This window comes from Mesoplodon bidens (genome assembly GCF_964165515.1).
Source record: "Mesoplodon bidens genome assembly, chromosome: 15".
NCBI classification, from domain to species: Eukaryota; Metazoa; Chordata; class Mammalia; order Artiodactyla; family Ziphiidae; genus Mesoplodon; species Mesoplodon bidens.
The window spans coordinates 45,123,353-45,144,959 of NC_138171.1; the positions used below are offsets into that span (position 1 = coordinate 45,123,353).

The 21,607-nt window shown below is 52.2% G+C and overlaps 2 protein-coding genes across 32 annotated transcripts; one reads left to right on the forward strand and one right to left on the reverse strand.

Annotated features, from left to right (window-relative positions):
- The first annotated feature begins 3,948 nt into the window (after positions 1–3,948).
- Positions 3,949–15,830, forward strand: ATXN2L (ataxin 2 like). 31 transcript variants are annotated; one of them, XM_081257254.1, is made up of 24 exons: positions 3,953–4,751; positions 6,250–6,286; positions 6,504–6,560; positions 6,652–6,723; positions 7,122–7,272; positions 7,676–7,800; positions 8,658–8,749; positions 9,203–9,403; positions 10,013–10,188; positions 10,358–10,468; positions 11,023–11,217; positions 11,306–11,377; positions 11,616–11,686; positions 11,863–12,158; positions 12,238–12,307; positions 12,692–12,838; positions 12,963–13,035; positions 13,129–13,316; positions 13,667–13,796; positions 13,886–14,007; positions 14,173–14,385; positions 14,519–14,762; positions 14,912–15,071; positions 15,313–15,830. In XM_081257254.1, the coding sequence occupies exons 1-23, from the start codon at positions 4,456–4,458 to the stop codon at positions 15,064–15,066; spliced, it is 3,294 nt and encodes a 1,097-aa protein (XP_081113380.1). In that variant the 5' UTR covers positions 3,953–4,455; the 3' UTR covers positions 15,067–15,071; positions 15,313–15,830. The 31 variants fall into 31 exon arrangements, 29 of the variants coding, with proteins under 29 accessions (XP_081113401.1, XP_081113403.1, XP_081113382.1 ...); XM_081257274.1 differs by having other exon boundaries at positions 15,336–15,830; XM_081257265.1 differs by having other exon boundaries at positions 15,184–15,319.
- Positions 15,831–18,137: 2,307 nt separating this feature from the next.
- Positions 18,138–21,576, reverse strand: TUFM (Tu translation elongation factor, mitochondrial). The gene is made up of 10 exons (XM_081255836.1): positions 21,438–21,576; positions 21,141–21,335; positions 20,501–20,667; positions 20,177–20,281; positions 19,921–20,085; positions 19,641–19,773; positions 19,453–19,557; positions 19,193–19,344; positions 18,991–19,110; positions 18,138–18,508 (listed from the first exon to the last, which is right to left on the reverse strand). The coding sequence occupies exons 1-10, from the start codon at positions 21,478–21,480 to the stop codon at positions 18,335–18,337; spliced, it is 1,359 nt and encodes a 452-aa protein (XP_081111962.1). The 5' UTR covers positions 21,481–21,576; the 3' UTR covers positions 18,138–18,334.
- Positions 21,577–21,607: the final 31 nt, after the last annotated feature.

Consider the following 21,607-nt stretch of genomic DNA (forward strand, 5'->3'; position numbering starts at 1 on the left):
TTCCTTGCGCCTGTCCAGGCTGGAATCAGCCATTTCTTCAAGGAGCCCTGGTTTCTTTTGGTGGAATATTTAGTAAACAAGATCTGGGAACTTGTGTAAATATCAGTCTGTCTATCCACCTAATTTTTTCCCATAAATTTTATACTGGGGCTTCCCTGGTGGTGCAGTGGTTAAGAATCTACCTGGCAATGCAGGGGACATGGGTTCGAGCTCTGGTCCGGGAAGATCCCACATGCTGCGGAACAACTAAGCCTGTGCGCCACAACTACTGAGCCCGCGTGCTACAGCTACTGAAGCCCGCATGCCTAGAGCCCGTGCTCTGCAACGAGAAGCCACCACAATGAGAAGCCCACGCACCACAACGGAGAGTAGCCCCCGCTCACCCCAAAAGAGAAAAAGCTCGTGCACAGCAACGATGACCCAACGCAGCCAAAAATACAAATAAATACAAATAAATAAATAATTTTATACTGATGCTTCCCATTCCAATCCCCACAGTTTTTGTTCAGTTCTCTCACTTCACATTTGCTTCTCCCTACTTCCTCAGTGAGAACACTCCCAACCAGTCTGCATATTTATTCATGTGCTCAATCCTACCATACACCCAAAATAATTTCCGAATTGCCATGCCCTTACCACTAGAGCAAACTGACTTAAGAAGAATTCAAGGTTTGCAGATATTTTTTTCTCTAGTAGAAGGTGCTTAAAAGTTACTTGAATTCTATTTTTTTGCCCTTCAGGGTATTATTTATTTATTTATTATTATTTATTTATTTTTTTGCGGTACGTGGACCTCTCACTGTTGTGGCCCCTCCCGCCGCTCCGGACGCGCAGGCTCAGCGGCCATGGCTCACGGGCCCAGCCGCTCCGCGGCACGCGGGATCCTCCCGGACCGGGGCACGAACCCGTGTCCCCTACATTGGCAGGCGGACTCTCAACCACTGCGCCACGAGGGAAGCCCCAGGGTATTTTTAAATTTTTGGCTGCATTGGCTCTTCGTTGCTGCAGGTGGGCTTTCTCTAGTTTCGGCGAGCAGGGGCTACTCTTCGTTGGCGGTGTGCAGGCTTCTCATTGTCGTGGTTTCTCTTGTTGTGGAGCACAGGCTCTAGGCGTGCGGGCTTCAGTAGTTGTAGCTCACGGGCTCTATAGCGCAGGCTCAGTAGTTGTGGCGCACGGGTTGAGGTGCTCCGTGGCATGTGGGATCTTCCTGGACCAGGGTGCGAACCCATGTCCCCTGCATTGGCAGGCGGATTCTTAACCACTGCGCCACCAGGGAAGCCCAAGGGTGTTATTTTTACGTATCTAAAATAGTGTTGGGTTCATCTATTTATGTCTGTATTCAGATTTTAGGTACTGTTTCTGTTGATTTAATTTTTTAATACGTTGACCATTATTTGAAAAGTTAAAACTATATGAAAAGGCTCAAAGAAGTGTCTCCCTTTCCGCATTCAGGGCACTGTTGTTTCCCTCAACAAGAGGGATGTAACCCAACAACCAAGGAACCCTCATCTTCTCCCACCCCTCATGGGTGCCCAATTTTATTAGTTTTTGGTTTACCCTTCTTGTGTTTTTCTTTGGAAGAATTTGCAGATATATTTGTTTTCTTATTTCCCCTTCTTCCTTGCACACAGGAAGCATAGTTTATACTCTTTGCTTTCTTCACTTAACAGTATACCCTGGAGATCACTCCAGAGCAAATCACAGTGATATAATCTCTAAGTTGCAGGTAATAAGACATTTCATTCATTTATCAATTTATTGAATGACTGTGTGCCAGCCACTGAGCTAGACAGGAAGGACAGAGAAATGAGTAAAATACAGTCCCTGACCTTAATGACCTTAGGCTCCAATGGAAGGGGGAGCCAAAAAAGAAAAAAGAAAGAAAATCACAGTGTTCTGGGAACCTGGAGGAGGGAGTCAATAACAAGATGTTGGAAAGGACTGACACCTGAGCTTGAAGAATGAGAAGTAGGTGAAGAAACAGCACATGTAAAGGCAGAGCTGAATAAGGGCAAGGCATGTTGCGGAAATGGGAGTTTAACAGGCTGAGACATAACAGAGTGTGGGAGCAGAATGTGGGTGGGGAGACAGGAGTGCCCATGACGAGGCTGGGGAGGTGGCATAATGCCAGGAAAGAGCTAGACAGTTATTCAGGCAACCAGGAGACATGGTCCTCAAAATACCTCTTGGATCCATCCACTTCATAGGTATTTAATTGACTGCCTGCATTGTGCCAGGTATCGCAGAAGGAGCAGCAAGAATAAGATCCCAGCCGTTAGGGAGCTGATACCAGCAGGAAAACAGAACGAAAGGGAGCTCACAGAATACAGTGAAGAAAATTGCTGGCCAAACACAGAGGGAGGGAACCTAACACTCTAAAAAGCTAGGAGAGAGGTGGGGCGAAGGAATAGTTCCCAAAGAGTAAGGTAAACTTTTAGCTAAGTGTGTGCATGTTCAGGGGAGAGTTTGGAGCTGGAGGAGTTCCAATGCTAATGCCTGAGCGAAGAGAGAATGACATGTTGAAAGGTTCGCCAGGATTAAGACCACAGACCCATCACTCCACTCCACTCTCCACTTTGCAAAGAAAGAGTAATCCTTTAACAATGCAAATCTCTTCATTTGGCTCCCCACTGCTTTGAGGATGATGTCCACGTCTCTTTTTAAAAAATAATTAATTAATTTTTTGGGCTGTGTTGGGTCTTCGTTGCTGTGCGCGGGCTTTCTCTAGTTGCTCTAGTTGCGGTGAGCAGGGCCTACTCTTCGTTGCAGTGCCCGGGCTTCTCATTGTGGTGGCTTCTCTTGTTGTGGAGCTTGAGCTCTAGGTGCGTGGGCTTCAGTAGCTGTGGCATGCAGGCTCAGTAGTTGTGGCGCACAGGCTTAGTTACTCTGTGGCACGTGGGATCTTCCCAGACGAGGGCTCAAACCCGTGTCCCCTGCATTGGCAGGTGGATTCTTAACCACTGTGCCACCAGGGAAGTGCCTTTTATTTCTTTAAAAAAATATTTATTTATTTGGCTGCACCAGGTATTTGTTATGGACCACAGATCTTCGTTGTGGCATGTGAGATCTAGTTCCCTGACCAGGGATCAAACCCGGGCCCCCTGCATTGGGAGCACGGAGTCTTAGCCACTAGACCACCAAGGAAGTCCCTCCACATCTCTTTTAAACTCTGGTCCCAGGTTACTTACCTTTCCAGTTTTTGTGTTGCTTTTTTTAAATTCCTCCCTCTTATTTTATACTCGACATAATGAAGTTTTCTTACCCTGTCATATCCTATTTCTCCTGCCTAGAAATCCATCATCCAAAGCTGAATTAGCTGTACTATCATAGTGCCCTGTGCTTCACCTAATAGATCTCATCTAATTCTCTGAATCTACCATTAGTTTGAACTCCTTGAGAGCAAGAAGTGGTTTAATTAGTTACATCCGAAGCACCTAGCCTAATGTCCTAATGCCCAACTAATTTGAATGAATGAAGGCTGCCTTCATTGCGGAGTTGGGTAGATTTTGAACTAGACCCTAGGAACTATGGCCTTCAGTCTCTTTCTTACTACAGTTTAAGGGTTCATCCTAGGGCATGGAGAAACCATTAGGTTGAAAATCATTAAAATAATATAGAATTAGGCATAGATTTATCCCCAAAGATCAGTATACTCAAACTGATAACTTTAATGCCTATCAGTCTTTTATATAAAGCAGATAAGGTCCCCATGCAACGTACCACAAGCCTAGGATAAGTCCCTGGTCTAGTCGCGGGATTTCTTTTTGCACTCAAGACTCCGCCCATGGGCCCCCAAATGGCGGAAGAACTGCACCCTTCTTCTGACTTCTCACACGACTGCGGAGGTATCCCGACGCTACGCCGGCGGCCTAGGCGGGGCGGCCGGCTCTTCCTTCCTCTCTGCTTCTTCGGCTCCACCCCCAGCGCTTCACACGCTCATTGTGAAGCGACAGCGGTCGGCAGCCTTCCGGGCTCCTTGAGACCTAGAGACCATAAGTCCTTGGCGCGCGTGAGCGCCCGCGCTGCTCTTTCCCAACTCCAAAGGCGAGGGGCGCGAGATTCACCTTTTTTTATTCTCGCCTCTCCCGCCCGGAGCTAAACGCCGCGGTGCGCGCGGACAGCTCGCGCCGCCGCTCCCTCCTCCCTCTTCGGGAGCTCCCGCCCGGGCGCTCTTCCCCCTCCCCTTTCCCCGGCGACGCGCACGCGCGCCAAGCCGGCTCGCGCCCTCTCGCTTTCCTCCGGCCCGCGAGACCCCCTCCCCTTCCGCCTCGCGGTGCTTCCTCGCACCGCAGTCTTCTCCCTCCACCCCTGACACCGCGGGGCTCGCCCCCGCCCGCCAACGGCGGGTCCCTAGCTTCCCAGTCCCCGTCGTTTCCCGCGCTCTCCGGCGGGGGCCCAGCCCCGGCTTCCTCTCTCCCTCCCTTCCCCCTAATTCCCCTTCCGGACGCTGCCATCATGTTGAAGCCTCAGCCGCCACAACAGACCTCCCAGCCCCAGCAGCCGCCCCCCACGCAACAGGCCGTGGCCCGCCGGCCTCCCGGGGGCACCAGCCCTCCCAACGGCGGCCTCCCGGGGCCCCTGGCCTCCACCTCGGCTCCCCCAGGGCCTCCCGCCGCTGCTTCCCCCTGCTTGGGGCCTGCAGCCGCTGCCGGGAGCGGGCTCCGCCGGGGAGCTGAGGGCATCTTGGCGCCGCCGCCGCAGCAGCAGCAACATCAGGAGAGGCCAGGGGCAGCGGCCATCGGTAGCGCCAGGTGAGGATGGGTGGGTTTCCACCTCGCTGGAGCCGAGGTGGCTGAGACACCGCGCGAGGCGGACTTCCAGCCTGGCCACCTTTGAGGGGCGCCAGGGGGAGTGGGGAAACCCCGTGAAGCTGGGGTTGGGCCCCTCAGGTCCAAACAGGTTGGAGGAAAAGGGTCCCCGGATGGCCACCGGGGCATTTAGGGACCGTGTTCAGCTCTGCGAGCCTAGTCAGGGCTCGGGACCTGGGCTTTAAGGGCAGGCAGGGCGCATCCTGCCAGCGGCATCGGAACGAGGAGTTTGGGGGGGGGGTGAAGAGGTGATCGGGGTCCCCGGCTCCATTACCACGAAGGGTCTGGCGGTCCCCGGCTTCAGCCAATGGGGAGTCAGCTGTGGGAAGGGGTCCCTGGCCGTAGCCAATGGAGGGGGGCGCGCGGCCCACAGTTTGGCCAATAGGGAGGGAGGGACTTGGGAGCGAGTTGCTACCTCCCCCTTCCCAGTCTGGCCAGTAGGAGGGGAGCTGGGTGGGCGGGGGGACGGAAGGAGGGACGAAGCTGGGAGGACTGCGGGTCGGGAACCTCCAGCGCGCGCGCGCGCGCTCTTCCCCTACGTGTGTGCGGATGCTCTGTCTTATGACCCGGCCATTCTCCAACCCCGGGTAACATATAGGGCAGCTGCTGGGAGTGTGCGTGGACGGGATCGCCTGGTGTTCTTGGATGAGTGGTGGACACCCCACTCGGTTTCTTCTGTGTGTGGGTGTATGGAATTGAGAGTGGAGGTACACGCAGGCGCAGTGGGTTCTGATCGCGGGGGGGGGGTTGGAAGAGGCCTGTGGGCTTTAGTGCGCAGGCGCAGACCGGGCGAGGCTTCCCGGTGGATAGGTTTTGCGGCTGCGCTGTCCCCCAGCCCCGCCAACGGCCCCCCTGATCGCCCTCTTCAACCGCTGGTTACATCACCCAGCGAGGAGCAGGGTTACCGGGCGATAGGTGACCCCTCCCAGAGTGGGTAACAGGCTGAATGAGCAAAGAAGTCGAGAAGGGTGGATTGTAGAGGGAGTACCCCCACCCTCCAGGGTTTAGGACGTAAAAATGATGGTCTTTTCTGTTTCGGAAATAATATGCCTGAGCTAGGTAGTTCCAAATCTGCCCTCTCTGAGTTTCCACCTTTACATCGGGGGTGGGTTATTTGTTGTCGAATATTGTAGCATTTGTCTTTTGGAAGCATGCAGCCCTGGCCCTCTTGCAGAAGGTGAAACGGTTGTGTTGAATTGGCTCTTAAAGCAATTGACAGCCGTTGATGATTGACTGGCATTTGGAGAAAATGGCTTTTAATGCCTGTGTTTCTTCCTCTATAAAGTGAGAATTTGAAAATCTTGTTGATTAATTGGTTTGTACCCTAAATGATCATTTAAACATGGTATCTGGCTCTAGCATGCCAAGTTCTTTGAAATCAGTTGTATAAGAGGGATTGAACATATTTAAGTAACTTGTTTCTCATTTCTTTCTCTTACAGGGGACAAAGCACAGGAAAGGGACCCCCACAGTCACCGGTGAGTGCCTTCCCCCCCCCGCCTAAGGTACAGAGACGTAAAAGATGTATATGTGGGGATACAGGGCAGATTAGGTGCAGAAATAGTCAGATGGGTTCAGAAGTGCAAGGGGCCCAGCACGTACAAGGTGGGTGTGAGTAGAATGTGGACATTTTGAAGGAAGGTGAGATGGTGACTGGCTGTTCCTTTATTTGTCCCTCTCCTGTGTTACTGACAGGTGTTTGAGGGTGTCTACAACAATTCCAGAATGCTGCATTTCCTTACAGCTGTTGTGGTAAGTGGGTACCTAACTCCTAGGTTGAGGAATGTAATGCATAAGTTTGCTAGAGGCACTCTTCTTACCCGCCCCCGCCCCCCCCTTTCAGGGCTCCACTTGTGATGTAAAGGTAAAGAATGGTACCACCTATGAAGGTATCTTCAAGACACTGAGCTCAAAGGTCAGTGTATTCAAATTAGCTTAGCTTTGGAGTTACATGGGAGGAAGAGGAGGAGAATGAAAGAGGCTCATTGCAGATATAAATTGAGTGGTGTTGGTCAGCATCGTGGCTGTACTCATTTTTGTAGGCCTGTGCCGGAATAGTGCTGCATGCACTTAAAAGATATGGGTTTGAGATTTGAGGGCTCGGTACTTTGATGTTAAAATGCTCAACTTTAAAGATGTGAATTTTTAAGTTTGGGACTTTGGCTAAGTCCTGTGGCTGGTGTTGAGAAGACAGTGCACGTGAGAATGTGGTGTTGGGGAAAGTTTAGAAAGGGTAAAACAAAAGTAGTCATATTTTTGTCTTCACATTTCTTGATACTGACCCTTGGGTGTTGGGAAATGGGACTTTTGTAGTTTGAACTGGCAGTAGACGCTGTGCATCGGAAAGCATTGGAGCCAGCAGGTGGCCCTCGTCGGGAAGACATTGTGGACACCATGGTATTTAAGCCAAGTGATGTCATGCTTGTCCACTTCCGAAATGTTGACTTCAATTATGCTACTAAAGGTATTTTTTTGGGCCAGGGTGTTATGTCAGACCCACTTCTTGAGTAGAGGGCAGAGAACGTGATGACTTGTTTCTCCTTCTCCCTCCCCCTCTTTACCATCTTCCTTTATTTCTGAGGAAGATGGCTAGATTTTTCTTCTTGAGAATATGTCTTAATGTCTAAGATACAGTGGAATGAATTCCAGCCTGTGTTGTGGTTCTTCATACTTTCCTTGCTTTGTTTTCAACTCCTTGTTCCTTTTGAACTCTTAGAATGAGGCTTTTTAGGCTGCACCCCACCCCTTGCCCCCACCCCCCAAACTCTGACACACAGAAACTTTTCTTTACTCCCGTGGTGGGAGGGGTGTTGGAAAGAAGGCTGTGAAATATCACCTGACTCCTGATCTTCAATCTGCCCTCACAGACAAGTTCACTGATTCAGCCATTGCCATGAACTCGAAGGTGAATGGGGAGCACAAAGAGAAGGTGCTTCAGCGCTGGGAGGGGGGCGACAGCAACAGCGATGACTACGACCTGGAGTCTGACATGGTACAGTCTCCTTCCCCGAGAACCTGAGAGCTGGGGAGCTCTGCTGCCAGAATGTGGGTTGTTGACACGACATAATTCTTGGAACCAAGAGTTGCTGGGGTGGGCGGGGGGATCTCTTTTACTATTGCTTGTTGATGGCAGGTAGATTCCAATGGAAAAGTACAGAAAATAACAAAACAAAAATACCTGTTCTTCCATCATCTGTGATTGACAACTGTTAACCTTTGCTTCAAGTCAGTTTCTTTCCAGCCTGAAAAAAAAAAAAAAAAAAAAAAGATGAGATTGAGTACTGTGTAGGCCCATTTTCCTTTCTCAAAACAACTACCGTGACCATTTAAAGTTGCTCATTAGTGAGTGCATTGTTATTTCACTGCATTAATTTGTCTAAAATTTACTTTTCTTGCTTATAGATTTTGAATTTTTCATGTTGGTCTGTGGATCTAGTCATTGTTCTTAACTGTTGTGTTTTGTCCTATTTATATACATGTACATGTATGTATACACAACAAATTGTATTTATCCCTTTCCTTACTGATTGGTGTTTGTTTGGCCATTATTTTTGGTATTAAAAATAGCACCTTAGTGAATTGTTAGAATATGTATCCCCATGTACATGTGCCAGAATTTCCCTGGGATATAAACCTGGAAATGGATGTTAGGTCTTAAAGACTTCTCTTTTGCTAGATATTGCCGGTTTGTACTACAGTCCGTGGTACTAGTTGACATTCCCACCAGCTGTGTTCCTTTTTTCACTCTTGATTTGGTCAGATTTTTAATCTTTCAATCTGATGGATGACAAAGACAGGTTATTGTTGCTTTCCTTCCTGGGTTTTAAAACATTCTCCCTTTTCCTTTAGTCCAATGGATGGGACCCCAATGAAATGTTCAAGTTCAATGAGGAGAACTACGGCGTAAAGACCACCTACGACAGCAGTCTCTCTTCTTACACGTGAGTGTCTTTTGGTTCTTCTCACGTGGTACAGCTTTAGGTGTGGGGTCATCAACAGAAGGTGGGTGGGTCTCTAGGTGGAACATAGCTTTTGTACATGCTTTTCTGGGTGCTGAGTTGCCCTCTCCCCACTCCTGATCTGCCTGTGAACTGCTCCCGCAGAGGTTTTCTCTTTTCTCTTAACCTTGATTCCATGAGTAGAATTAACTGCTTTCTTGTCCATACTTTTCCTCTAAAACCTTAACAGATTTATATATGTGTCTAAGTGTCCCTCAGATTCAGAGATAGGCCTTCCTGCTCTGCCTGGGACCCTCCTAGATACCAGTTCAATACATGCCGAGTTGTTGAAGGGTTTAAACACCTACATATCTGAGTTGGTGATAGGACTGATAGAAATGTCTTCCCTTTCTCCCCTCTTGTCCTGTGGCACTGGGATGGTCGTGGTCCTCTCAGGGTGCCCTTAGAGAAGGACAACTCAGAAGAATTTCGTCAGCGGGAGCTGCGTGCAGCCCAGTTGGCTCGAGAGATTGAATCGAGCCCCCAGTACCGCCTGCGGATTGCCATGGAGAACGACGACGGGCGCACCGAGGAGGAGAAGCACAGTGCGGTTCAGCGACAGGGTTCAGGGCGAGAGAGCCCCAGCTTGGCATCTAGGTGATTGCTAGGGGTGGCTGGTCCATGTGGGGCTCACCGTTTGGGCCAGGGCTTGGGCCAAGAGCTCGGTATACTCTTGTTGAAGCCTCACAGCCATATAGGTTAATACATAGTTATTCCCAGTTTTTAGGTTTAGGAGACTGAAGTCTACAATCATTAGATAATTTGTCCAAGGTAACAAGGCTAAAGCCTATGGATTAAGGACAGGTTTTTTCAGCTTTTTGATACATGTTCTTTTTTCCTCTGCATATTCATTCATATGTTTTTCTACTCTTCCCTTTATGAAAATGAAACCAAAGTGTATAGTGTCTTATAAAAGCTGCACCTTAAACCACAGTGTGATACTACTTTTCTTGTAGGTCAGGAGGGTTAGGATTGTGGAGTACTGGCTGCTTTGTTCTGGTCAGGAGTTGATGCAACATAAGGGCATAATCCTGGAGCCACAGAACACATAACCAGGACATTTCGTCAAGTGAAAGAGTGCAGACAGCCAAAGCCAGGCGTAGTTGTGTGTGTGTGTTGAGGCAGGAGGCGGACTTTAGGAGGAGGGCTTCACCTTTGTAAAATGTGTTTTGTGGCTACTTAATGTTATTTGAACTCTCTCCCCAGGGAGGGAAAGTATATCCCTCTACCCCAACGAGTTCGGGAAGGTCCCCGGGGAGGAGTTCGATGCAGTAGTTCTCGGGGTGGCCGGCCTGGCCTTAGCTCTTTGCCACCTCGTGGCCCTCACCATCTTGACAATAGCAGCCCTGGCCCAGGTTCTGAGACACGCGGTATCAATGGAGGTGAGTTATGAAGCAGACTTGTTGGGGGCAGGGAACAGGAAGGTAAGGAGGTGGGGAAGACAATTAAAAGGATTTAGATGGGTTAGAAGGAAGGTGTGTTGATGGTAATGTAATAGCAGGAACTCTGCCTCTTTTTTCCCATCTTTAAAAAAAAAAAAAAAAAAATTAGGCCCTTCCCGCATGTCCCCTAAGGCACAGCGGCCTCTGAGAGGTGCCAAGACTCTGTCTTCCCCCAGCAGCAGGCCTTCTGGAGAAGCTTCTGTTCCACCTCCTCCTGCAGGTAAGATTCCAGTGGTGTTATGTGAAGAAATGGATAGAAATTTGTGAAGGGATGTAAATGTGTCAGTTGTTAGAATGCTGGGATGGGAGACAGTTTCAAGATATGATGAAAGGTGTTTTGGAGGCTTGGATTTATGCTTTTTAGTATATAATTTTTCAGTTTCCCTCATGCAGAAATCCCAGCATGGCAATCCATGGGTTGTGTCTGGCTGGCAGATGTGTTTTGTTTAAATTAGTTACCAACATTTTAAGACAGGAGAAAACAGGAAATTTCTAACGTTCTTTTGAAATACAGAAAGTTCTGCCAACACTGAACCTGTCTTGCTGCATAGCTCTGGTTGGCTGGAATTGAGTCATGCCTGTCCCTTTCAGCATTCCAGTCTTTCATGGTACCCATGAAGCCATTTTACCTGCTTACCTTACCTGCCTTGCCCTTCTAAGTATTTAGGTTTGTGACCTTGTGGATCAACTTTTCTTGGTGTTTCTGGTGAGTCCCCGGTACCCATTGCTCATTGACCAGCAGTGACCATCACGTCGTTCTCCCTTTTCTTCCAGTAGGCCGGATGTACCCGCCACGCTCTCCCAAGTCAGCTGCCCCTGCCCCAATCTCAGCTTCCTGTCCTGAGCCTCCCATCGGCTCAGCAGTACCGACCTCTTCAGCTTCCATCCCCGTGACATCATCAGTTGGGGATCCTGGAGTAGGCTCCATTTCCCCAGCTTCTCCAAAGATCTCACTGGCACCCACAGATGGTAAGAGCCACCTGCTTGAACGCCGTGGACAGTGGGAAGTGTGGTTCTGGAGAGAAGGGCCTTCACGCATCTCTACTTTCTTGTTCAGTAAAAGAACTCCCAGCCAAGGAACCTGGGAGAACGCTGGAGTCCCAGGAGCTGTCCCGAATAGCAGGGAAAGGTGAGGATTTTTTTTTTTTTTTTTCAGAGTCTAATACCCCTTGGATTAGGACAGCCTTTCAGTTAGGAAAGTTGTTGGAATTCAGAAAAAGATAATGTGTATCAGCCCTTTGATCCTAACTTAAAGGGTTCTAAAGAGCTCTTCTTTTTTTCCGTGGTTTCTTTGTCCTTTGGGATGCTATGTAGCCACCTTCAAGAAAAGAAATGTATATATTTTTCTTTTTTGGTATTTCTCATAGTCCCTGGCCTTCAGAATGAGCAGAAACGCTTTCAACTGGAAGAACTGAGAAAATTTGGGGCCCAGTTTAAGGTGAGAAAAGTGTGGGAATGAGCTAGGATGTTAGGATAGAGATGAAGGGGGTTTATGGACTAGGCACTGGGTGGCACCAAGAGGTGAGAGCAAGCAAAGATGGAGGAAGGAAGGTGGGCTTGGGGTCTGGACTGGACAGTACTCTGTATGTTGTGTATGTGTTTCTCTCCTTCCAGCTTCAGCCCAGTAGCTCCCCTGAGACCAGCCTGGATCCTTTTCCTCCCCGGATCCTAAAGGAGGAGGCCAAAGGGAAGGAGAAGGAGGTTGATAGTCTTTTGGCTTCAGAGCCCATGGGGTCCCCTGTTTCCTCCAAGACAGAATCCATATCGGATAAGGAGGACAAATCACCCCTGCCACCAGCAGGAGGCGCCGAAGGGCCGGATCAGCCCCCACCGCCTTGCCCAAGCCAAACCAGTAGCCCCCCAGTGGGCCTCATCAAGGGAGATGACAAGGATGAGGGCCCTGTTGCTGAGTGAGTGGGGTGGGGAGCTGGGTGGGTATCGGGTGATGAGGGGAAACCGTGAGGATTTACTTTTATTTTTCTCTCATAGACAAGTGAAGAAGTCAACATTGAACCCTAATGCCAAGGAGTTCAATCCCACTAAGCCCCTGCTGTCTGTGGTGAGATGGGATGAGGGAATGTGGGCTTTGGTTTCCATGAGGGAGACTTGGGAGCAGGGTGCTAGAGCACTGGAGGAGGAGCACCTGACTGTCAGGCAGCGAGAGGTGACAAGAGTCTGGTAGTTAGGAGCACGGGCCCTGACTCAGCATGATCCTCTGTGCCTGCAAGCTTTGTGATCTTAGACAGGCCACTTAACCTCTCTGTCTCAGTTGCCTCGCCTGTAACTTGAGAAAGCTCATCTCATAGGGTTTGACGTGAGGCTTAACCAAGATAAAGCATAGGATGTGTTTGGCGCACAGCACTCCATGGATGCTGTTGATAGGCGGGGGGCGTGGTACGAAAGTCATTAAGATATCTTATACATGTCCTCCTTTGTCTCACAGAATAAATCCACCAGTACTCCAACTTCTCCTGGGCCCCGGACTCATTCAACTCCCTCCATCCCGGTGCTGACAGCAGGCCAGAGTGGGCTATATAGCCCGCAGTACATTTCCTACATACCTCAGATCCACATGGGACCAGCTGTTCAGGTGAGAGAAGAGACTGGGTGGCCCAGGGTAAGAGGTTTGGCTAGGCTACCTGAGGGACCGAGTCACACCTGTTCTGAGCATTTATAAGCAAGTCGTTCAGTCTCACCTGTGTTCTCGTTCCAAGGCACCTCAGATGTATCCATATCCTGTGTCCAACTCAGTGCCTGGACAGCAGGGCAAGTACCGGGGAGCAAAAGGTGAGCAGGGTCAGGAGGGGCAGTCGGTGGCACTGCCTAGTGCCTGCTGGCAGATGGAGCTTGAGCCCTGCACTATTTTCCCCCCACCGGCAGGCTCCCTGCCCCCCCAGCGCTCGGACCAACACCAGCCAGCCTCAGCCCCTCCGATGATGCAGGCTGCCGCCGCTGCTGGCCCCCCTCTGGTGGCTGCCACACCTTATTCTTCCTACATCCCCTACAATCCACAGCAGTTCCCAGGCCAGCCCGCCATGATGCAGCCCATGGCCCACTACCCCTCGCAGGTGACTGAGGCGCGGGAGGAGAGGAGGGGTGCAGCGCCCCCTTTTTAGAAAGCCTGTCTTCTCCACCTCCCAGACGCCGGGAGCTGGCAGGGGAGGCAGGCAGAGTTCTGGGTGGTGGTGTCCCACATGGGCTTCAGTCCTGGCTCTGGTAAGACCTGTGCAAGGCAGCGGATCCCTGGGCCTTAGTAGTGCCACACTTTATAAGGAAAAAAACTTAGTAGGGTTATTGTGAACAGGAAGCTGGGTGGTCGTGATGAGACCAGGGTAGCGCTGTGCTCAGGGTGCTTGGTAGCAGGCTATGCCTCCCAAGCCCTCCGCCGTGCCGACCGCTCCTCTCCTTGCTCCTCCAGCCGGTGTTTGCCCCCATGCTTCAAAGCAACCCACGCATGCTGACGTCGGGGAGCCATCCCCAGGCCATTGTGTCATCCTCCACCCCTCAGTACCCTTCTGCAGAGCAGCCCACCCCTCAAGCCCTTTATGGTGAGTTCTGTACCCTCCCCCTCCAGGCTGTGCTCCTCCGCCCCCTCCAGTGTGCTCAGCCCTGATTCTCTCCCCCCTTCCTGCTGTAGCCACTGTTCACCAGTCCTATCCACACCATGCCACGCAGCTCCATGCCCACCAGCCGCAGCCGGCCACCACGCCTACTGGGAGCCAGCCGCAGTCCCAGCATGCAGCCCCCAGTCCCGTCCAGGTGCCTGCCATGGGGGATCCAAGTGGGTGGGGCAGGAATGGGTGGCTGCAAGAGAGATAAGCTAGGGGTCATTCCCCAGCCGGGAGGGAGGACCAGGGGTCAGCAAGTGGTAGGCTGGGGGACCGGAGGAGGAAGTGGCACTCACTCTCCACCTCTCCTTGACAGCACCAGGCGGGGCAGGCCCCACACCTGGGCAGTGGACAGCCACAGCAGAACCTGTACCACCCAGGGGCCCTGACAGGCACGCCGCCTTCTCTGCCGCCGGGACCTTCTGCGCAGTCCCCTCAGAGCAGCTTCCCCCAGCCAGCCGCTGTGTATGCTATTCATGCCCACCAGCAGCTGCCCCACGGCTTCACCAACATGGCCCATGTTACCCAGGTAAGAGCCCACGTGACCTGCCTTGCCACGAGGACCTGAACCCTCGGTGCACCTTTCACTTCAGGCTCCTGACACTGGGATTTTCAGAGCCCGTGTCTGAAAGGTGCTCACAGCTGCTTTTTGTTCTCTGCAGGCCCATGTCCAAACTGGAATCACAGCAGCCCCGCCCCCTCACCCTGGGGCTCCCCACCCGCCCCAGGTGATGCTGCTGCACCCACCCCAGAGCCATGGGGGCCCCCCCCAAGGCGCGGTGCCCCAGAGTGGGGTGCCTGCACTCTCAGCTTCCACACCCTCACCCTATCCCTACATCGGACACCCCCAAGGTGAGCAGCCTGGCCAGGCGCCTGGATTTCCAGGAGGAGCCGATGACAGGATTCGTGAGTTCTCGTTAGCTGGGGGAATTTGGCATGGAAGAGCTGATGGGCTGCAGGTGGGGCAGGATGCACGGGTTCTGGGTGGGGAGTGAGGGGTCTTGGAGGCAGGGCTGTCCCACAGGGCGCCTGCCGACCTGCACCTATCTGTGAAGTATGTAGGGTGGGCAGAAGCCACAGTCGCCGCCGCCAGGGGCTTGCTCCTGGCTCTGTCCTTTGCTTCCCTCCGTCCTCGCTCAGTTGTGATCCAGCAGCCCCCCTCCCCACTGCCTCCCCAGCTCTCAGTGACCCCGACTGTCTCCTGACTTAGCCGAGGTAAGGTCAGCGCAGCAGACAGGGCCAGGCTGGGGTGTGGGGGGCTGAGCTGGGCACATGAGGAAGGGCTCTGGCTCACTGGGAAACGGCGATTGATCTGTGCTTCTGACAGCCCCATGAGACACCTTGAGGAGGCGCTCCTACCAACACTGCCCCACACCCCGCACTGGACGGCACTGGATGCAGGGACAGCTGCTTGGGTTCTAATGCTCCTGCTCTCTTCTCTTTCCCCTCCAACCAGTTCAATCTCATCCCTCCCAGCAGCTCCCCTTCCACCCCCCGGGGAACTGAAGATTGTCCTGGCCGCGACCTGAGACCTCCATGAGTGGAGGGAAGAGTGACCTATGTCTCTTCCCCCAGCAGCTCGGACCAGTCCCAGCCCCCCAATCCCCCTTTCCCCCCGGGGGTGGGGGGAGCTGGGGGAATTCCTGCCAAGCACCTTGAATGGGAAGGGCCTCAAAGTGGGTAGGGCTGGGGTCCAGCGGGGGTGGGGGGTTCCTGCTGTGCCCCTGCCCATCCCCACCCCATCTTGCCCTTCCATCCTCTCATCTATCCCCCCCACTGGAGATGAAGATCTTTTATTTTCTATTATTTATAACCTCAGACTTGGGCCCCCTGTTCTTTCTTCCCCATTAACTTGAATGACCTGCGTGAGAGACACAGATGCCCCACAAGGATGGTTGGACAAGGACTTTTACTTTTTATTACATAAAAATATTTAAAAAAAATTAAAAAAAATAAAATTTTAAACTAACTTAACCCGCTTATAGTTTCCTCTTTGGAGAATAGTGAGATCGCAGCTCAGTTTTACGTGGTTCCCAAGGTTGGGCAGTGTAACAGTACAGCCCAAAGATGCCTTTCTGGCTCTGTAAGTGCTACCCAGGTCACCCCGTCTCTGTGGCTGTTTTCTCCCCTCAAAGTTGGCCTCATAGGTATGGTTTGAGGTCTTCATTTCTAATATAAGTACTTCATGAGTTATGTCTACCTCTTTACACTGAAAAGTACATTAGTGTTTTGGGCCACTGGAAATAAGGGCCTGACTGGTACACAGCTGAGAGGTCTTGGGTGTGGGTGAGAGCTATAAGATGAAGCTGCTGGTGAAAGTGGGGAGAGGGCTGAACGGAGCCAGGCTGAGGGGAGCAGGAGCTAAATGAGGAAGAGGGGAGGCAAGTATGGGATGGAGAAATAACAGGCTGCAGAAGAGGGGTTTCTTTCAGAGATGGTTTGGAATTCTTACTATAGGACCTGGCCTTGGTTTCTTGTCTATAAATTGAAGATTTCACCCTTAGAGGATAGAGGATGGGACTGGTGTTCAGTTATAGGCAGAGAAAATTGGCTGAGACCAGGGCAGGAAGAATGAAGTTAGATATTGGGGGAGAATTCCCAGGTGTGAGTACCTGAAACCTGGTATTTGGCAGGCATGGCACTGGGGAAGACAGGCGAGGTGTTTAAAGAGGTGAGTAGAGAAAGGGCTTATCTGTAACAGCTAACTGGTTGTTAAAAATGGGCGGGTCTGGGGTTCCAAGTGACTGGAGCTGTCTTAGGGGCCGTCCGTTGGGGTTGGGAGGCAAGTCATGATGGAAGAAACAGGAGCAGGAAAGCCTTCAATTGGGCTCCTGATGTTTGCGGTGCAGATGGAGACAGGTTTCTGTAGTCCTGGGAGAGGTGTAATTGCAGGCGTTCCTGAGTAGCCCTTTCGATAATTTATTCCTAAGAGCAGAAGTCTTGAAGTTGGAAGGGAACTAAGCCTCCTCCCCCATCAAGAATCCTGTGAAACCCTTCAGCCTCACCTTGGACACTGAAGAGGGTAAAACAAGTAACCTCACTTTACTGTTGGACAGTACTTTTCATGAAGTTCCTTGGTCTTCTCAAGTTTGCCTCGTTCTGGAATCACAGATCAGGCTTTCTCAAAACAGCTCTCAGGTTAGGCCCAAGACCCTCCCTTCTATGAGCTGCTTGTGAACAGGTTGTTGGTCCTGAATATACTCATTTGTCAGGATCCAAGTTTGAAAGGGTGCCCATTAATCCCTGCTGAATGTTACCTTTTTTGTTGGGGGTCAGCATCTGACCGGTAATTTCAAGTTTTTATAAGTCGCAGCATTTTTTTGTTTCTTTTGGGCCGTGCCATGCAGCTTGTGGGATCTTAGTTCCCCAACCAGGGATTGAACCCTGGCCCTGGGCAGTGAAAGCACAGAGGCCTAACCACTGGACTGCCGGGGAATTCCCCCAAATCTCAGCATTTTACTCCCTGTGTATTTGATAAACAGACCTTGTTAATGTTAAATATAAGTAAATGTTGAAAATGAAACTTTCATGCTACAATTTCTCACTCCTGTTTGGAATTAGTGATGTGGTGATGATAACCCATCAAGCAAATTATGTATTTACCAGGTATATTTTATGTGCTGGGTAAGATACAGTTCCCAGTATCAAGCTTACATAAAGGTAGCTAGACATGAACAACCTAGTAACTACTGAGGAAACCAGGTGGGTTTGGCACCTGAACTGGGCCCAAGCTACAACCACTTTCCCGTTATCTCCCAGTAGGATATCCAGAATATAGCCTATTATATGTAGCATTTTGCTAGGCAGTCAATCATACAAAGCTCACTAGAATAGCTTTCAATCCTAATTTAGCTTCTCTGCCTTGATCTCTAGCTGTCACAGCAGTGGTGACAGCTTTAAGACAGGAGCTTTTCCACCCTGTACCATAGATGAACTCTTGAGGCTAGAGAGGTGAACTCAGTTGAAATGGCTCAGGGATCTCTACCAAGCTATGTGTCCAGCTCCATTTTTTTTTTTTTTTTTTTTTGCGGTACGCGGGCCTCTCACTGCTGTGGCCTCTCCCGTTGCGGAGCACAGGCTCCGGACACGCAGGCCCAGCGGCCATGGCTCACGGGCCCAGCCGCTCCGCGGCATGTGGGATCTTCCCGGACCGGCGCACGAACCCGTGTCCCCTGCATTGGCAGGCGGACTCTCAACCACTGCACCACCAGGGAAGCCCCAGCTCCATTTTTATATTCCTTATCCTCTCCAATGTGTACAAAGGACACAAGGCACACAAGCTAGCTTTCTATTCACAGAACAGTTTATTGACCTACCTCACCTGGCCGGCCACGTGGCCCTCTGGCCAGGGGAAGTGTCAGTCTAGCCGCAACTCGGCTGGGCTGCAGCCTCTGCCTTGAGAAGGGGGCACGAGAGGCAGGAGAGAACACTGGCCAGGGCAGCCATGAACACAAGAGAGCCCCAGCAGAGGTCCAGACTCAGCTCCACTTGATGTTCCTGTCTTCCTCCGTCATGGCTGGCGTGTCAGTGACGAGGCCGGTGCCGATGGTCCGGTTGCCATCTCGCAGGGTGAAACGGTGGCCTTTTTCTAAGATCATTGGCTGCCGCAGGATTAGGGTGAGCTTCAGGTCCTCCCCGGGCATGGCAAGCTCCTGGAGGGCAGAGACAAGGACCACTCATGGTCTTCAAGGCGCCTCCATTCCCTATTTGTTTGCTACCAAGGAGGTTAAAGGTATGGGAAAATGAAGCAGGGTGTTGATTCCTTCTGGGGATACCTTCATCCCAGCTGTTAGGCACATGCAAACAACATACACAAAGGCAGGAAAGGACTGGTGATTAGTGTTTCTAACATTTTTCTTGAGAAAAAAATGTTTAGGGAATTCTGGGTTATACAGGTTTCTTAGTTACAGGGCTTCTCTGAGCTCTTATGTAAAATACACTGGAACTCTCAACCACAAGAACTTCTCTGGGAAATCTCTGTGGGTAAATGCTACCAACGCTAAGGAATACTGGATGAGGACTCATTCCCCCTAAATCCACTGATCCAGGCCCTTCCGTCACCAGTTCCACTTGCATCATCAGCCAGCTTCTCTTGAGGAGGGAAAAGTCCCCCACACTGTCATATACATCGTACCTTCCCTGGAGGCAGGACAATCCGACAGGCCATGTCCCAAGTCAGGGAGAACATGACAGGCATGAAGTGGGATACAAAGGGCTTGTGGCGGCCACCCTCCTCCTTACTGAGGATGTACACCTGTGAGAGAAAACGAGGGTGGAGCTGGGCGTGGCTGGAAGCCTCTCCATGGTGCCTGCCCACTATCACAGGGAGCCCTCACCTGTGCCTCCACCTTCTGGTGGGGCTGGATGGAACCTGGCTTGGCCATGACCAGGCCACGCCTCAGGTCCTCCCGCTTCAAGCCGCGGACCAGGGCCCCAAGGTTGTCGCCTGCCTCTGCCCTCTCCAGGCTCTTGTGAAACATCTCGATGCCTAGGAGAGAGGAGGGAGGAGGGAGGAGGGTGTGGGCAGAGGGAAGGCACAAGGGGTCTGCGAGGGGAGAGACCTGGAGCCCCTGGGTCCCAAGGCTTCCTTCTGTACCTGTCACCACACTGCGAATATTCTTGCTATGTCCCAGGAACTCACACTCATCTCCCCTCTTCAAAATGCCACGCTCTAGTGTGCCTGTCACCACCGTGCCCCGGCCTGGGAGAAACAGGACAGGATGTCAGGGACCCCAGGTGAAGCTTCTGTGAGAGAAAGGGAGTGCAAATGAGCAGGGTCCTCACCGGGGATAGAGTACACTGACTCTATAGGCAGCAGGAAAGGTTTCTCCAGGTCCCGGGTGGGCACTGTGATGTAAGTGTCCACAGCATCCAGCAGCTTCTGCACAGACTTCACGCCTAGCTCAGGGTCACGTTGCTATGAGCGGGAGGTGACAGGATGCTAGAACTTCCATTCTGCTCCTCTTACTTGCCAAGAGCCAGTCTCCAGACTCAGAGCAGAGCTCTGATGTCCATCCATCCCCACCCCCAGCCAGCAGCAGCTCCTGCCCGACCCCGCCCTCACCTCAAGGGCACAGAGGGCAGAGCCAACGATGATCGGAGTCTCCTCCCCTTTGTAGCCAAACTCAGTGAGCAGTTCCCTGATCTCCAGCTCCACCAGCTCCACCATCTCAGAGTCCTGCACAGCATCCGCCTTGTTCACATACACCACCACGCGCTCTACTCCAATCTGTAGGCGGGGAAAGACATAGAGATGGTGTCCTGAGTGGCCCAACGCCCCGCCCCCTTCCTCCTTCCACCCGTACCCAGGCTCTGGGTACCTGTTTGGCCAGTAATAAGTGTTCTCGGGTCTGGGGCATGGGGCCATCGTTGGCTGCCACCACCAGGATGCAGCCGTCGAGGGGGGCTGTGCCTGTGATCATATTCTGGGGAGGGAGAGGAGAGGAGACGAGAGGAAACACTCAGTGTAGGTCAGTGACCTCCTCAGCTCCCCAGCCACCTCCTTACCACCTGCTGTGACTGGCCAGGCCCACAGACCCATGATCTCAAAACCATACATCTCAAGTATCTTAACCTCCTCCCCACAAGCCTAATATTTTTCCCGAGGGGAGGCAGTTCCAGGCCCTGTCCCCAGCAGCTCTCACCTTAACGTAGTCTGCATGACCAGGACAGTCAGTGTGGGCGTAGTGGCGCGCAGCGGTGCTGTACTCCACATGGGCGGCATTGATTGTGATACCTCGGGCTCGCTCCTCCGGGGCGTTGTCAATCTCCTCGTATTTCTTAAATTTGGCCCCACCTCCCTCGGCTAAAACTAACGGAAGGAAGGGAACACACGTTTCAGCTGAAGTTCCACAGGTAGGGGAGGGGCTCAGGCCACACCCCTGGACCCCTCCTACCTAAACAAAGGACAGTCTGGGAGAAGCAAGCTTCCGAGACGCCCTCCTTCAACTCCTGGAGCAGAGGTAACTTCAGGTCAGAAAGAAAGGTTTATAGGGCCTCAAGGGCCATCCCTGTGACTACTCTAGGGTAACACCTCTGCTTACACGGCACTCCCCAGCGCTGGAGGTAGGCCATTCGGGGTCCCCCAATTTATGCATCACAAACTTCTTCATGTCTACGGGAAATCTGTCTCCTGCATCCTGCAACCTACTTTCCGCCCGAGTTCTGGCGCCTGGGGTCACACTAAACACCTCTAGCAGCCTCTCCGCGGGCTCCACCTCCCTGGCTCCAGGTCCCGCCAGCAGAGCGGGCGCTGCCGGAAGCCTCCACCCCAACCCTGCTTACTTTTCGTGATGGCCGCGGTCAGTGTGGTCTTGCCGTGGTCTACATGGCCAATGGTACCCACGTTTACATGGGGCTTGTCGCGCACATAGATCTTCTTGGCCTCCACAGCCAGGCCGCGGCACAAGAGGGGCAATGCCGGGGCCTTCAGCGGCCGCAAAAGACCCTTCAGCAGTGGGGTCGGGCCGGCGCCGAGACCTGCCGGGGCAGAGGCTTGGAGTCAGGGCGGGGGTCTGAGCCCGGCCGCTCCAGAAGAACCCACGTGAACCCGGGCCGCAATCGCCCTCCCCGCCCCCTCACCGCTGAAGAGGGGCGTCGCGCGCAGCAGGGTCGAGGCCGCCATTGTGGTCGTACTGGTGCCCGGACTAGTGTGGACCGGGCACTGGCAGCAGCGCGTGCAGTAAGTAAAGGGCAACTGTGGATGGAAGTCGCTTCCGGCGGAAGTGAGGGCCGAGAGGGCAAGTCTGGGA

Excerpts from the sequence above, each read along its gene's own strand:
- ATXN2L (XM_081257254.1), top strand. The coding sequence starts at position 4,456 with ATGTTGAAGCCTCAGCCGCCACAACAGACCTCCCAGCCCCAGCAGCCG. Across the intron at positions 10,189-10,357 it reads GACACGCGGTATCAATGGAG|GCCCTTCCCGCATGTCCCCT; the intron begins GTGAGTTATGAA and ends AAAAAAAATTAG. Across the intron at positions 11,218-11,305 it reads CTCACTGGCACCCACAGATG|TAAAAGAACTCCCAGCCAAG; the intron begins GTAAGAGCCACC and ends TTTCTTGTTCAG.
- TUFM (XM_081255836.1), bottom strand. The coding sequence starts at position 21,480 with ATGGCGGCCTCGACCCTGCTGCGCGCGACGCCCCTCTTCAGCG. Across the intron at positions 21,336-21,437 it reads CGCGACGCCCCTCTTCAGCG|GTCTCGGCGCCGGCCCGACC; the intron begins GTGAGGGGGCGG and ends CTGCCCCGGCAG. Across the intron at positions 19,774-19,920 it reads CTGCCCTCTGTGCCCTTGAG|CAACGTGACCCTGAGCTAGG; the intron begins GTGAGGGCGGGG and ends TCCCGCTCATAG.